The sequence below is a fragment of the Ahaetulla prasina genome, chromosome 1 (genome assembly GCF_028640845.1).
Source record: "Ahaetulla prasina isolate Xishuangbanna chromosome 1, ASM2864084v1, whole genome shotgun sequence".
In the NCBI taxonomy this organism is placed as follows: domain Eukaryota; kingdom Metazoa; phylum Chordata; class Lepidosauria; order Squamata; family Colubridae; genus Ahaetulla; species Ahaetulla prasina.
Genome location: NC_080539.1, coordinates 163,880,481 through 163,896,622, shown reverse-complemented (window position 1 = coordinate 163,896,622; position 16,142 = coordinate 163,880,481). Strand labels below are relative to the sequence as shown.

Here is a 16,142-nt window from a genome sequence, read left to right as displayed (position 1 = left end):
TATTTTAAAACTGGATTTTTGATCGTTCACAGTAAAGGTCATCATGGGTGTGCATATAAATGAAACAGTTAAGAGAATTTTTTTTAAAAAAAACCCTCCATCTTATAACGATGTTAACTATCTTACAAGCAGGTAAACCCTGAGAACAGATAATAGATAAAATAGCTTAAAAAAAACAAGTACTTGAAAAAAATTCAAGTCAAGAAGAGGTGATATTATTCCAGAGGAAATACAAACATTTTTACTTGCCGCCTAAATCAGGGGTCCCCTAACCCTGAGTTGTGATCCAGCAATGGCCTGTTCAGAATTGGGTCTTAGAAGTAGTGGGTGTGCATGCATACAGCTCTATTTGCGCAAGCGGAGTGCGTGCGTGCTCACTGCTTGCGCAAATGGAACTGCGCACACTCGCCCACCACTCACATGGAACTATCCCCTCTGCCCATCCCCTTGCCGGTCCACAAAGCCAGAAAGGTTGGGGAACACTGACCTAAATGACAAAGGCAAGTGCCAGATGAGGCCATTCTATAACCAAATCTTTCTCCTGTAGCCTCCCATTGGTGGACACAGCAATTGAAGATCTTAAAGTCCAGATTGGCAGCCATCTCTTTCAACTGGAGCTACAAATAGACTATAAACCAAAGAGTCAAAGCTCAGGAACATCAATCTGGAGGGGGAACTTGTAGCTGTATTCTGGTAAATAATGATCCTGGGCCAGTTTCAGGTACGATGCGTTACGGTAGTCCAAAGAAGAGATCTAGTCACCTCCGAGGCCAGGCTATTGTATTTTTGAAAATCCACAGTGAAAGAGCTTCTGAGCAAGTTATTATCTATGCTGACCCCCCCCACCCCAGGAGACAAATTATGATGGATCCCCAAACCAGACTATACAGCCATAGTTTTGGAGTCCTGGGATAGTACAAGTCTGACTGAAGACAACATTAATTCTTGCTTTAAGATTCCACAGTGAGTTTCCATTTTCCTAGCTCAAGCCACAGAAGAAAAAAGAGCGGTGTGTGACAGATGGATTTTCCGAGCTCTTCTCACTTCTTTTCTCTCACCTACATCGCATTGTACATGGAGTTAAGATTTATTTATTTAGTCGAGTACATATTAGATAATATATATAAGTATAAGCATGAATTGAATACGTAAAGTGAATATAATTAAAGGGAACATTAGGACAGGGATGGTAGGCACACTGGTGCTCTTATGCATACCCCTTACAGACCTCTTAGGAATGGGGTGAGGTCAACAGTAGACAGTATTAGGTTAAAGTTTTGGGGGGTTTGGGATGAGACCACAGGTAATGCATTCCAGGTATTAAGAATATAGATATACTTTCAGATACAACTAGGAGGGGGAATTCCCCCCTCATGGAGAACCTCTTTTATTTCATTGATACCAAAAGAGGAACAGGATTGTTCTAAACCTGGGAACTATAGGCCAATCTCACTTTTAAATAATGATTATAAGATTTTTGTTAAAATAATAGCTAATAGATTAATGTTGATTCTGCAGCGAAGAATTCATAATGATCAATCTGGATTTATAAAAGGGAGACAGATGAGGAATAATGTTAGGCAGATTGTTAATTTACTGGAGTACTTAGAAAAGAAAAATTTTATTCCAGCAGCATTTATTTTTCTCGATGCAGAGAAAGCTTTTGATCGATTGCATTGGGATTTTTTATTTAAATTAATAGAAAAGATGCAATTTGGAGATGGTTTTTTAAGAATAATTAGGGCAATTTATGGAGAGCAAACAGCACAGATTATAATCAATGGTAGCTTAACAGAACCTTTTAAGATTGCGAAAGGAACAAGACAGGGATGTCCTTTATCACCATTATTGTTTATTTTAACTCTAGAACCATTATTGGATAAAATACGAGAAGTAAAGGAGATAGAGGGAATTAGAGTTAGACAGTATGAATATAAGTTAAGAGCTTTTGCAGATGATTTGGTGATTACTTTAACAAACCCTATAAATTCTAGTAAATCTTTGTTGGAAATAATTGATCAATATGGGAATGTTTCAGGGTTTAAGGTAAATCAGAAAAAGACAAAAGTGATAATAAAAATATGGCCAGACAACAGAAAGAAAACTAGAGGAAGTAACAGGATTTGAAATTGTAAAGAAGGTTAAGTACTTAGGGTTTATATTACATCGTCAAATGTGAAATTGTATAAGAATAACTATGAGGTTTTATGGCAAAAAGTTCAGAAGGAGTTGATTGTTTGGAAAAAATTGCAATTATCTTTGCTGGGGAGAATTGCTGCTATTAAAATGAATGTTTTACCTAGATTTTTATTCCTCTTTCAGATGATACCAATAATTAAGAAAGATAAGAATCTTGAGGAATGGCAGAAGGGAATTAACAAATTCATATGGGAAGGTAAAAAAGCTAGGGTTAAAATGAAAATAATTCAAGATTCTCGGGAAAGGGGAGGTTTAAAAATGCCTAATTTTAAATTATATTATGAAGCAGCTGCTCTCTTTGCAATAAGTGATTGGTTTAATTTAACAGAGGACAGAATTTTAAGAATATAGATATACTTTACTCTGTTGCTGAAGTCATATTTTCTGCAATCGAGTTTGGAGCGGTTCACTTTAAGTTTGTATCTATTGTGTGCTCGTGTGTTATTGTGGTTGAAGCTGAAGTAGTCATTGACAGGTAGGACACTGTAGCAGATGATTTTATGAGCTATGCTCAGATCATACCAAAGACGGCGTAGTTCTAAATTTTCTAAACCCAGAATTTCAAGTATTGTGGCATAAGGTATTTTGTTGCGAGTGGAGGAGTGAAGGACTCTTCTTGTGAAATATTTGTGAAATAATTCTGGACAGATGGTAACTCCTGACAACCACACAGGCCATTCTATAGCATAAGCTCTGTGTGTGTGTGTGCGCGCGCGTGTGTGTAGAGAGAGAGCGAGCATGTGTGATTTTTGAGGGGTAGCACTGAGAAGTCTTACACTTTCCTACTACAGCACTGACCTCTCTGCAAAGCTCCCTTCATGCAGCAATGAGGCTTTATAATAGGCTGCTCTGATCTCAGTGGAGGCTAATTTAAAGCCTCATTGCACACAGGGAGATGAGGTTGTTTTAAATGAGCTTTTTTATTATACTTTTTTAAACCTCACTCAAGAAAATTCCAGTGTGGCTATACTACTTATGTATAGGATATAACCTACGACCAAAATTTATTTCCATAGGAAATGCTAGTTCAAGGTACAAGGTTTTATTCCTGGGAAGAAATTCCTTACATAGCAGAAATGGAAAACTCTGCTTAAGACACAAATTGTAGATAGGCCAATAAGGGATGTTCCTTACTTTGGGCTTTTAAGTCCATCTGCTTTGTAATTTGAAGATTCCACCTGATGAAAAGTATTTGGTGTCTTAGTTTTTCATTTTCTGATCTTAAAAACGTAGTATAACAGCTGAGGGATTTTTGGGGATACTTCATTCAACTCCAGGCTTTCCATTGCTGTCAAGTAATTAAAAGGCGAGTCTCCAGCCAACAATCTGTTCTCACTGCCACATGATATAGCCTAATTATTCGAGAAGAGAGCATCTAAGCTGGTTGCTTTCTCTAATTTTTTATTTTATTTTTAAACATAAAACCAGATGATTAGAGACGGTCCAATAATTCCAGAAATGTTATTGCCTGCAGTTGGCATTCAATTCCAAAGCACTGGGATATAGTTATTTACAAAGCATTAGCTTAATAAATATTGAGTTCTTCTTTCTTCTTCTGCAAGAATATTGAATGACCTTTGGAAAAAATAAGCATTTGCTCTTCCAACATGTCTCAGCTGCTTAGAGCTCTCTTAAAATAGTCTGATGCAATCCATGTAAACAGGATTCTTAAGACATTTTAAAGTAGAGATATGAAATGTACAAACTGTGGATCAGAACAGGTCATAAGGGAGCCCACGAAGGCTACAACATACGTTCTGCCTGACATATGATAGATACCTTGGTGTGGGAACCACTCATCTTCGTGTTTCCCTTCTGCAAACACTTCCCACACTGTTTTTTCCTCTGAGAATTTTCTGTAAATGTTTTGGGAAAAATTGTAGAACATGTAAAGCTGTAGCAGATCTGTTCAGCTTTGTTATTTCTCAAAGGCATTCAAAATGGCCTAAAACACTTTTTAGTGACTTCAGAGAAAGATGGCTAATGGCGGATAAATTGCCATTCCAGACAGTTTGCCACCTCATACTGATCTCATTGAATAATCCCCAGGCGTCTCCCATTTGAACAGACAGCCATCTCAAAGACAACGGTATAAGGCTGTTGGGAAATCTGACCTCACACTGAGGCAAATGTTCAAATAACTAAGCAGGAGGATTCTTCAGGATTTGAGAATGATTCGGAAGAAGTTGATCTGGCCTCACATGACCGTAACACCTCTCCCGGATTCTTTGGACTTCTATGTGAAATTTCTAATAGCAGCAGTCAGTTGGAAAATACTGACCTAGAACATCCCTAAGGATTCCTGGTTATCCCCACTGCTATTTAATATATACTTAAACTGCTGGAAGAGGGTGACTGGTATTTTGAAGAGCAGCACTACCAACTACAGCAATAGCACTTAAGGCTTACATACCACTTCACAGTGCTTTACAGCCCTCTCTAAACTCTTTACAGAGTCAGAATATTGCCCCCAACAATCTGGGTCCTCATTTTACTGATCTTGGAAGGATGGAAGGCTGAGTCAACCTGGAGCCTGGTGAGATTCGAACTGCCAAATTGCTGACAGCTGGTAGTCGGCAGAAGTAGCATGCAATACTGCATTCTAACCACTGCACCACCACGACTCTTATGCTGATGAACACAACTCTACCTCTCTTTCCCCATTTAAATCCAAAGAAATGATTTAAGTTCTAAGTCACCACTTTATGTTGTCAATAGGGTAATGAGGGTAAATAAATTAAAGCTTAATCCAAACAAACCTCAGGTTCTTAAAGGCCTAAACTGAGACTAGAAATTAAAACCTCAGCTCGATAGAAAGACATCCTTTAAACTCTGCGGGTATTCCTTGGCCATAATGACCTCTGTTTGGTTGGATTTGGCACAATGTAAATGCTGAAATGATTAAATGAATATTTGCACAGCTAAGGTTAGTGGGCCAACTGTGTACAATTCTAGAGATGCCAGGTTTGATGTACGCATTAGTTATAATTTGCTTGGACTATTTAAATGTGTTCTATATCAGGTTGACTTTGAAAAATATTTAGAAACTTCAGTTGCTACAGAACATTGCATCCAAAAAATAAGCCAGGATCAGTTAAATAGGGCGTGTTACAGACCCAGATACCACAGAGTTTTTTAACACAACGCAAAGTAAAGCTTCGGACACACAAGTTCCTGTATGATTAAGAGACAGGCAATTCCCTCATTTGAATCTGCTCAGATTTTAGGATCCTATGGGTGAGGTATCTTAGTCTGCAAGAGATCATTGGGGTGATAGAAAATGACAGTAAGGCAACATCTCCCCATAGGTTGCTTGCAGCCTCTGAAATTCCCTGTAAAAGGAGCTCAAATGAACATTGTTTCCATTGTTCTTTTATCAGCAGGCAAATAAATAGTTGATCAGACAAACTTTGGGAATCTGAGGTGACTTTCTGTTGAAATCATTTGAACGTACAAATGCTAGTACTACTGATATATTTGTGATTATTCTTACATGATGGCTTTTAATATTTTAATTAAAATGTGCTACTTTACTTGTGGCTTATTCTTAGCCATTTTCAGGATTAATTCTGATGTCAATCCCATCTGAAAGAGCTGTTCTGACCACCGAGTCTAATCCCTCGCTGAATGCCAAAATCCAAATTAATGGATTTTGACAGGTGGTTGTCTTAGCTTCTGCTTACACCTTTTTAGTGAAAATGAGCCCATCACTTCCCTGGGAAATTGGTCCCACTGTCAACTGCTCCTACAGTTAGAAAGGTCATTTCCCCCCAAAAAACCACTGAATTGGAATCTGCCCTTCTATAACGTAATCTGTTAGTTTGTGTCCTGCACTCTGAGATAAATAAAGAAGTTTTAATCTTCTGTTTGACATCCTTCAGGTATTTCAAGAAGATTGTCATATCATCACCCCACTGTCCTTTAGCCTACCAAAACTAAATATAGCCAGCTCCGTCCAACTCTCTTTATACGACTTAGTGTCTAGTCAGTGTAAAATCTTGCATTATATTTCCTGACCATGGGAAGTGCCATTTATATATCTACAGCTATTTTTAAACACACATTTTCAGGGCTATTGAGCTTGACTTTCTATACCGCCCCCAGTGTAATCTCTTCCTGAGTTCCAGAACCTAAAGATGCCATTATGAAATTTTAAAAAAAGGATTTTTATGAAAGCATCCGAAGAAAGAACATCTTCAATGTTAGAAGATAGCATCGATGTGAGTATCTTCGGATACAGGTGATACTTGACTTACAACCAAAATTGAAATGAAACTCAGATCTTTGTGATCTGCAGTCTGGAGAAGAGAATGCCTCCGCTAGGCTACAGAAATGGAGTTTGGATCTCCACGATCCAAGCTCCATTGCCACAGCCTGGCGGAGATGTTCAGCTCTATTTGGCAGGCCGCTCTTTCATCCAGCCCCACTGACTTTCTGGGAAGCCAACAGAGAAGATGGCAAATGGCAATCACATGCTCATGGGGCTCTTGGCAACAAGTTGATAATTGCCAACAGATTGCCAAGCGTTCAAAATGTAGTTGTGTGATCACAAGGGGAGGGGGAGGCACAATGTTTTTCAACAGTCAGAAGCGCTTTGCAGGAACAGCCGTTAAATGACCAGTCATAAGTGAAGGACTACCTATAATATAGGATACAGCAACTGAGGCAGTGGTGAAATCCATTTTTTTTAACTATTGGTTCTGTGGGTGTGGCTTGGTGGGCGTAGGTTGGTGGGCATGGCAGGGGAAGGATATTGCAAAATGTTCATTCCCACCCCACTCCAGGGGAAGGATACTGTAAAATCTCCATTCCCACCCCACTCTGGGGCCAGCCAGAGGTGGTATTTGCCGGTTCTCCAAACTGCTCAAAATTTCCGCTACCGGTTCTCCAGAACTTGTCAGAACCTGCTGGATTTCACCCCTGAACTGAGGGAGAAAACAGGCCGTGGCAATCATCTTGAAAACTGATTTATCCATACCACATGAGAGGAACTAGTCATCAATATCTGAGCAACAATTTAACTGCAAACATATTCACAGAAACATACATAAACATTTAAAATAAGAAATGAGAAACTCTCGGGCAAAACAAATAAGAATAGCGTAATAAACCAAAAAGGCACGTCGGAAGAGAAGTATGATGAAAAGAAAATGCAGGCCAGTGTCGGGGAAAAAATGTCTGAACAGCATGAAAAGGAGAACAGGAAAAGCAACAACAGCAATGGCAAAAGGGGGGAGAAAATGAAACCTTACAACTAGTAGAGAAGAGAAAGGAAAAAAGCAGCAGTACAAAATGAATGACATTTTCTGTGCAGTATCTTTTGCCCTCAGTGCTATTCCAAGTATTTGATTCAGAAGATACTCCTAATGCTGAATGGTGCACAGAGCAAAATAAATAAACTAATCAGAATTATAAACCGTGATTTCTTGACGACAAGCAGTAGTGAGCTCCATCGCCAATGTAGCCCAAGGATGAACAGAAGCTTCATCCCAGGTTATGAACGTCTGCTTTCACCTTTCCAGAAATATACCTTTGATAGGATTTTCATTCAATTTACCATCTTATCACAGCATGTAAAGCAAGATTCATAGATTATAGTCAAGTCCTGCTTATTTTTTTTTTTTGCAGGTCAGCTTCAAAATATGAGGTGTTAATATAGGTTAATAAAGCTGAGATTTAGTTATTAGTGGAAACAAAAGCAAGAACTAGTCTCCTTTAGGCCATTCAGAAGGAGAGAGTAGTACACAAGATTGAAATTTGTTTCACGTTACTACTAAGGCCAGAGAACACTACTAGTTCAGTAGCACTGGGCTCTTTCTTTGAATATTGTTGACTGCAAAATTAACCATGAGCCTCATGCAGACTTTCTCTTCATTCTAGGTCCATCCAGGTTTCTGACCTGCCGCCCTTTGCATTGAGCGTAATTTAATGTCTTTCAGTATTCCTTTGGCAGTACAACAGTTTCTGAAATGCATCAGACTATTTTAGATTGCCAGCGATTTCAAATGTACTACCTATATACTTTCCATATTGTACTAGTGCCCAGAACATTTTGAATGATGGGATGACCTTGTTAGTCTTCTGGGTATTTTAATTAGCCTACATCTCATAATATTTTTCTGAACTTCACTCTAAGAAAGTTTGGGAGGCTCTAAAACCAGTTTTAGTTGCAACGGATATCGTAGTATTTATGGGGATTATTTGATTAAATCCTGGAGTAAAAAAAAAAAAAAGGTTAAGAGATATTGGACAAAACATATATGTTTGTTCAGGAAAAATAGATAATTACTTCCCACCCTGTCCAGAGTTAAATCTTATTTAAAAACACTGGAATAAAGCTAATCATATAAATACCCCACAATATTTTTGGAATAATTTCATAGTTATTCCAGATTCTCCACTGATCTGGACTCTACTGAATTATTGTACAAAATGAATTGACCTCCCTTCCTTCTGGCCTGAGAGTTCAATTTAACAATATATGTATTGTTGAACTCCTGAAACCCATAAGCAGAAACTAAGCCCCACTGGGAGGGGTGACTTATTGCAAACTCGTTTTGTAAGAAGAAGTGTGCTTCTGATATTCTATCTTGTGCATATTAAATAGACAACCAATTTTGAAACTGTCTTATAAAATATATTCGTTTATGTGAGTGAAGTAAGAATGGTTGAGCACTGTAACCTATAGAATGAAGCTATGGAATAAGATATTTGCTTAGTTTGACTGTAATTCCAAAAAACTATGATTCTACTTCATCATAGTTCTTTTCAGCGTTAACATTTGCTAAATTCTGAAAAGCATAATTTTGCCCTGATGAAATGTTATGAGACAACAAGGAATACAAACCGGTTATGTACATGGAACATGCCATAGAAGCGCCTTATAAATGTCAGACACAATAACAATATCACCTCGGCCACAACTTCATTGAACTTATAGGAGAAGCAAATGAAGAGACTATTTGATCACTGAGTCAATTCTTATACCTTAGATCGATAATATGTGAAGTTAGCTCAGTATAAATCTTAATCAGCTAAGACAACTGGTAAATTTACGTGCTGCTCTTGTAATTCTTCTAGCCCAATGCCAACATTTTACTATTAGGGTTCTCAGAACCAGGGCAGAATTTATAACCTTTTATCTGAATTTTTACCTCAATTAAGATCAACTGCTAGCAAAGTAACTATCCGGAGAAGGTTGCCCAAATATATATTTACTGACATTTGCACAACCAGTGCTGATTTAGCGTAGCTCCTCTCATTATACCGTGTTCATAAGACAATTATGTGATCAGCATGCAATGCTCAGTACTTTCTTGTTTTTTTTGCTGAAGAGGCATCATTTGTTTCCTTCTTTTTTAAAAAAACCCTGCCTTCCATTTTGGGAAGCATACCTCACTCTATACTAATCCTTCTATCTATTTTTTGTGTTGTTTTGACAACAAATATGCATCTTTTAATTTTAATCAGATACAGCAATCAGATGACGAAACTAAATATTCTTTACACCCATTTGCATTTTTCTTTGCTCCCACCTAGCAATCTTTAGATTTGAAAGGAAGCAAGTAGCATTTGATGTAAAAGTGCTTTATTGAAAAATAAAAGGAAGAGCAGCAATCTCTTAAACTCTGCTATATCCTTACCTGTGCTCTGACTGCGGGATCTTTTTTAATCCACTTTATCACTGTTTCGTAAACCAGTTCTTCTGTTTTTGTGTTTAGGCTGTCATTTGACATGTAGGAAATGACGTCATCCTTTGAGATATTAAGAATCTCCTCTTGATTTGCCACTTCTGGGAAAATCTGCAGGGCGTAGGCCTTCGCCATATTGTATAGTTCGCTGCACTGCATTGCCTCAGCCATGGCTAATATTCCTAAACAATTGCTAGCAGTCAACTGTTTTTCTAAAAAGAACATAAGAAGCAAAAGGTATAGGACAGGTCTTCCATTTTCTTGACCAATATTATTACATGCCACAGGTCACAAATGTATACCATGATGATGGCTTTTATTCATTGTACGTAGCCTGTCATTTCTTGGTTCCGATTGTCATAAATAGCAATAACACATAGACTTATATACCCCTTCACAGCATTCTTTAAGCGCTTTACAGAGTCAGCCTATTGCCGCCAACAATCTGGGTCCTCATTTTACCAACCTCAAAAGGATGGAAGGCTGAGTCAACCTTGAGCCGGTCAGGATCGAATTCCTGGCAGTGAGCCGAATTAGCCTGCAATACTGCATTCTAACCACTGAGCCACCATGGCTCTTGCCATTTGAATGCCATCTGGAATCTCAAAAGGTGATTGGAGATGAAGGATAAGCACCAGCCTATGGTGCTGTGCATAATAAGGGTAATAATATAAATACAAAATGAGCCCAGCATATCTTAAATATTAACCTTATTAAGAGGGAACATGAACAGCCAAGAGTAGGGGTGACGTTAAGGGTTGTGTAAACATGGCAGTTCCATGAGAACATTAAAGGATACAGAAGCTAGCAATAAGATACAGGGTTCAACATCCTGAGAATCTTAGATTTCATTTAAAAAAAAAACCAATTTTTAAACATTTATTATTACCCTGCACTGCAGTAGTGACTTTGCAGTTGTTTCCCAATTAAAACTCAAGGATTTGGGATTAAACAATTCTTGAAATTAATTGCATAAATAATTGTAAGTCCTAAGAAAAAGATTAAAATAAGTAAATCCTCAAGAAAGAAACCTCAAAAAAGATTAAAATAAATAAACTCTTAGTAAAAGATCTTCCAGGAGCCTTAAGAGTGTCACCCCATAGGAAAAAAAACTGAAAGTAAAGACATTTCAAAGGGAAGAGAAACTAATCTGAATCCCATATTGATCAAAGTAAAGATCTACTTTTAATTGGAAAAAAATATCCTATTTCGTGGCGGTGTGGGGGGAGGATCTCTTATGAGAAACGCATTTTTCACTGGAAAATCAAAAATATCTATTTTTACACCAAGGATCTATCTTTATTTATGTAGTTCCTTGGGTCAATTAGATATCACCGAACATGCAGTTTCCTGTAATTTAAGGTAAAATGTGCCCTCGACACTACTTGATAGGAGACTAACCAAATGTATCTGAGGGAATTAAGTGAGAGACAGCTGTAACTATCTTCTCCAGAAAGTTTGGCCCTTTCTAAAATGGAAACCAATTGGAGAACCAAAGGATATCACAGCAAGGGTGAAATGCTCCCGGATCGGACTGGATCGTGCAATCCGGTAGCGATCGTGGCCAATGGTTCGGCGATCTGGTAGCGATGGCGGAGCAAAGTTCCGCCACCCACCCGGGTATCATTACTTCCTGGTTTTAACCAGGAAGTAATGTGTTTTTTACCTTCTGCGCATGTGCAGGTCTGCGTGCGCATGTGACATGTGCGTGGCGCATGCACTTCCGAACTGGTAAGGAAGGTAAGTAGATTTCATCCCTGTACCACAGCCACAAAATCTGAATAAATGAATAACTGTGTTTTTGTACAATGTATCAGGACATTGATGACTTTGAGGTTTTGAAAGTGGTCTTGCTTGACATGTGTACTACTAAAATTCTCCTGTCGGTTGTATCCTTCAGCTAATCCAAATGGTGCATCACAGCACCAACATTTCTGAATAAAGGTACCTCATATTTGCTAACTTAAAGAACACGTACATCTGTGACCCTTTATTCCTGTGTAAATGAAATTTAAAGGATCTTCACACCAGTTGTATTGCCAAATTTGTGGCTGCCACAGCACCGCCACATTACCATAGCCAGCATGTGATTATGATTTCTGATCCTCCCTGCCAGCTTCTCACAAGCAAAGTCAACAGAGAAGGGAGTCAGAAACCATTTCCACTGTTTGTTTGTTTTTTTGCCTGATCATTCTGTTGATCTGGTTAGGTAAGTAAATATCTCTGAAACTGTGATTCAGCAGGTCATGGGGTTGTCTAGTTTGTTTCTAATACTTATGCTGTCATATTAGCAAAATAAGTTTCATTTGGAAAGTGCTTTTTGTGCACATAGCACTGACAAAAAAATTTGGACGGTAATTCAGGCATAATATTTAAAAAGTAACTTACTAGTATTCAAGTTTGTTAATGATTTTTAAGGGCTAAAATTATTTTGAAATCTATATCACTCTTATAATAAAGGCAAAGGTAAAGGTTCCCCTCGCAACTACATGCTAGTCGTTGCCGACTCTAGGGGGCGGTGCTCATCTCCGTTTCAAAGCCAAAGAGCCAGCGCTGTCCAAAGACGTCTTCGTGGTCATGTGGCCGGCATGACTCAACACCAAAGGCGCACGGAACGCTGTTACCTTCCCACCACAGGTGGTCCCTATTTTTTCTACTTGCACTTTTACGTGCTTTCGAAACTGCTAAGTTGGCAGAAGCTGGGACAAGTAACGGGAGCTCACCCCATTACATGGCAGCACTAGGGATTCGAACCGCTGAGCTGCCGACCTTTCGATCGACAAGCTCAACGTCCTAGCCCCTGCGCCACCGTGTCCCTTACTCTTATAATAACAAGATTCAGTTCTCTTGAATAATTTTTAATATCAAAGGATCAAGGGAAGATACAATGCTTTCAATTTCTGAAGCATTGGCTTTAGAACAATATAAAAACTTACTCTTAAATTTCTTTTGCTTTACTGCTTCTTTAACCTGTCTGCTTACTAATGATTAAGCTTTATATCAGCATGGTTCATTCTGATTAAAGATAGTCCAGGTATAGATTTTAAAAGCATCCCATGACCAAAGATTTAAAATTAAGAGGTTGTTTAAACTGAATTGTTTTAGTCTTTATGGCAGCCAATGTTAGTGCCAATATAATGCTTCATCATGTTCAGACAGGTGGAAGGAATACATATAGACCGACTGAGACTTCATCACTGACTAACGATCTGCTAACCATGATTAAGATATCTCAAAAACCACATCTTTACTAATCCCAAGATATGCAAATGAAAGGGAGGTTCACGCACGGTGCCAAGTCAGGATTTGGGCATGGCTTAACATCATGAGCTAATCCAACTCTAAAGATTTGTTAAGCATGGCTTATAACATATGGCACCCTGACAATCTACCCAACTTTGCTTTATTCAGAACATTTTGATAAAAAATGTGGCTTAACATGATATGAAAAAAACTCAAGGTTCTCCAGTCTGAATGGCTGACAAGCACAGGTATAATTGCAGCTCTGATAGTCCACAAGCAGCAATATAATTTCATCATTCTTTTTCCTTCTTCACCAATCAAGACAGGAGATAGAATTATAAATTCTGCTGCATTAATTGATTCCTATTCAGCTCATGTTCTTTCTTACCCAGTCAAAATCTTCAGGTGCTGTTTTCAGCTGTACTAATATTGCAGGTTTTCATGAGAAAGCACTGTATTTAGAAATTGTATTACATTTCCCCCTGTGTATCTGTTTATTTTATTTCCAAAATAATAATAATAAAAACACATTAAAAATCACCCACAAGACAGCAAGGAAAATAGAGAACTGTTCTAAATATTCTCTTCAATCTTTAGGTTACTTAAAGCCATCTAAAAGAAAATGGAAGAGGAGAGGAAGAGGAATACAAATTCAAATAGAAAATTAATCCCTAAGCCAATTTGTTTCTGTAACATAGTGAGGAGACCTAACTAGTTTTTCCATTAGTGTCTCTCAGAAGAACACTGGAAATAGTGCTTTAAAGTGATGCAATGCTTATGATAAAATGAAAAATGAGTCCAGCTAAAATGCTTTTCTCTAAACTTTTCGTAGAGCAAATATTCTACGACCTGTTTCTGCAACTCAATCCAGCAGGGCTATAAATCAAAACAAGCAATTATATTTTATGAATTCTCCAAATGAGAATGCAAGCCTCTAAGTTCCTCATATATAAGGAAACTTGCAGCCAAGTCTCCCAATTGCATCACTATAACACAGTTCACTGAATTCAAATATTAAATATTGGAAAAGGAAAGTTTCACATTGATTTAGTGGAAATAAATATATTGTGTTATAATAGCTGAATCTTTAGAGATAATGTTTACAGATATATTTGTGGGCTATTATAAAATCTATACAATCTATTAAAACATGCTGGAGCACAGTTATTAAATCTGCACTAGGGCGGCAAATACCATGAAATATCCATCTTTAAACTCTATGAATAAAATCTGGACCAAACAAATGCAGTGAAATCAGAAAGCACAAATGCCTTAAGTCCCATTTAGGCACTAGTGAACCCAAGAATGCTTTCCTCATGAGTCCTCTGGATGAATCTTTCGGTAACTAAGGTGGCTGTAATGATGTTGGTGGGCAAAATTGGGAAATGATTCAAGCCCCCCAAAAGAGGAGTAAGCTTGCTTGCTTTTGCCATAACCTTGAGGTTGCAACCATAAATAGCAAATAAATAGGGAAAGGATGTGAAAGGTGTAGGATTCTATTTTTCTTGTACTTTTTTTTTTTAACTTCTTGTTCCCAAAAGTTCAAGTGGGTGGGTGAGTTTTAAAGCATTTTTTTAATTCCAGAATTATCTTGAATTAAGATAAAAAGTTTGCCGGAATATATGAACGATTCCATCTCTGTTCCATTTGAAGGCATTTCTAAGGGCAATTCTACGACTCTATGCTTCTTGGATAGTTACAGAATGCAAAATGCTTTAGTTCATATATAGAGGAGCTGAAAGGCAAAACAGAAGGAAATAGCATCAATACTTACCTAGAAAAGACACACAGACTTTGCAGAATGTATGAAACTGGAATTTGCTGGCAGCCTCGAGAAGGGTTTTGGCGTTGGCAGAATCTATTACTAAGGAACCTGTATAAACAAATTCCAGCAGTAGTTCCAGAACATCCGCTGTGAGATTTGATAATTCCATCTCCAGCTTCTCGCTGCTTCGGCTACTGTCCCGCGGTGACCTAGCAACAGCAGACAATGAAATTCTTACAGGACATTAACTTTCCCCCAACGGTTGTCACTTACTGATGCCCAGAAAATCATATTATAAATTCACTGACATAGACTCTTCTTGTTTTTGTTTAAGAATAAAAAAAATACTGTATCTTAAAGAACAGATGAACTTAAAAGGGTTTTTATTACTGGATCTGAAAGAGAAAAATCTGCACACTCAAAAAAAAAATCAGTTTATTGCTACTCTGCATATTCATGCAAAAAAATCGCAAACCAACGAAATGAACAAAAATTAAGAACAAATTCAGCCAACATTAATGAAAATATGGAATAGGATTAAATTTCAAAGGGAAGCAATACATTTTTATGTTTACAGTTCGCATCTCTCCATCATTGAATAACAAAACCAAGCAGGAGAAAAATAAACCCTGCTTTGTAAATGAACACCTTATCTCTTTTTTTTGTTCCCAGGAGCTGCATCCTTCATAAAATACATGGAATTATATCTCCAAATAGAAAGTAAATGGCAAAATGGAGCTTAAAAATTCTTCTGTATACTCAAGGCTGCAGGCAATTTGAAAATAATCTGCACATTTGGTATCGACACATTGGTTGACCCTAAAAATATATTGTTCCCTTTAAGGCGCTTAAAAAAAAAATAGAGGAAGGAAGGAGACCCCTCATGGTATTGCTTTGAAAACTAAATACAAGACGAGATAGACAGACAAAATGGTTAGAGCAAAGGAGGGACGGGGGTGGAACAACGACCAGCTCTGCCACAGCCAGCCAGCAGCCATCCTCTCGAAGTCTCATGACTGTGGCCTACCGCTTTTTCCTGCGTAAAGTGCTGAACAATTGGGTGATCAAAATAGCGCCTGCATTTCAAGTGTGCATTAGTGCTTGTGAACTTATCAGACAAAAAATAGATACACGGGGAGGGTGGTGGGGTGTTGAGGGGGGGGGGAAGGGCTCAGTTCCTAACGGCTGGCACATGGATATAGCTGCTGCAAAATGCTAAAAGTTGGGTTATACCTGTAAGACAA

General features: G+C 38.0%; 1 protein-coding gene across 6 annotated transcripts in view; it reads right to left on the bottom strand.

The window, feature by feature from the left end:
- KLHL29 (kelch like family member 29) overlaps positions 1 to 16,142 on the bottom strand; it is a 490,936-nt gene that overhangs the window by 80,538 nt on the left and 394,256 nt on the right. For all 6 annotated transcript variants that reach the window (XM_058179678.1, XM_058179658.1, XM_058179633.1 and 3 more), the window contains 2 exons: positions 14,908 to 15,107; positions 9,843 to 10,102 (listed from right to left, as the gene is read on the bottom strand). In XM_058179678.1, coding sequence (XP_058035661.1) covers positions 9,843 to 10,102; positions 14,908 to 15,107 — 460 coding nt within the window. The remainder of the gene's footprint in view (positions 1 to 9,842; positions 10,103 to 14,907; positions 15,108 to 16,142) is intronic.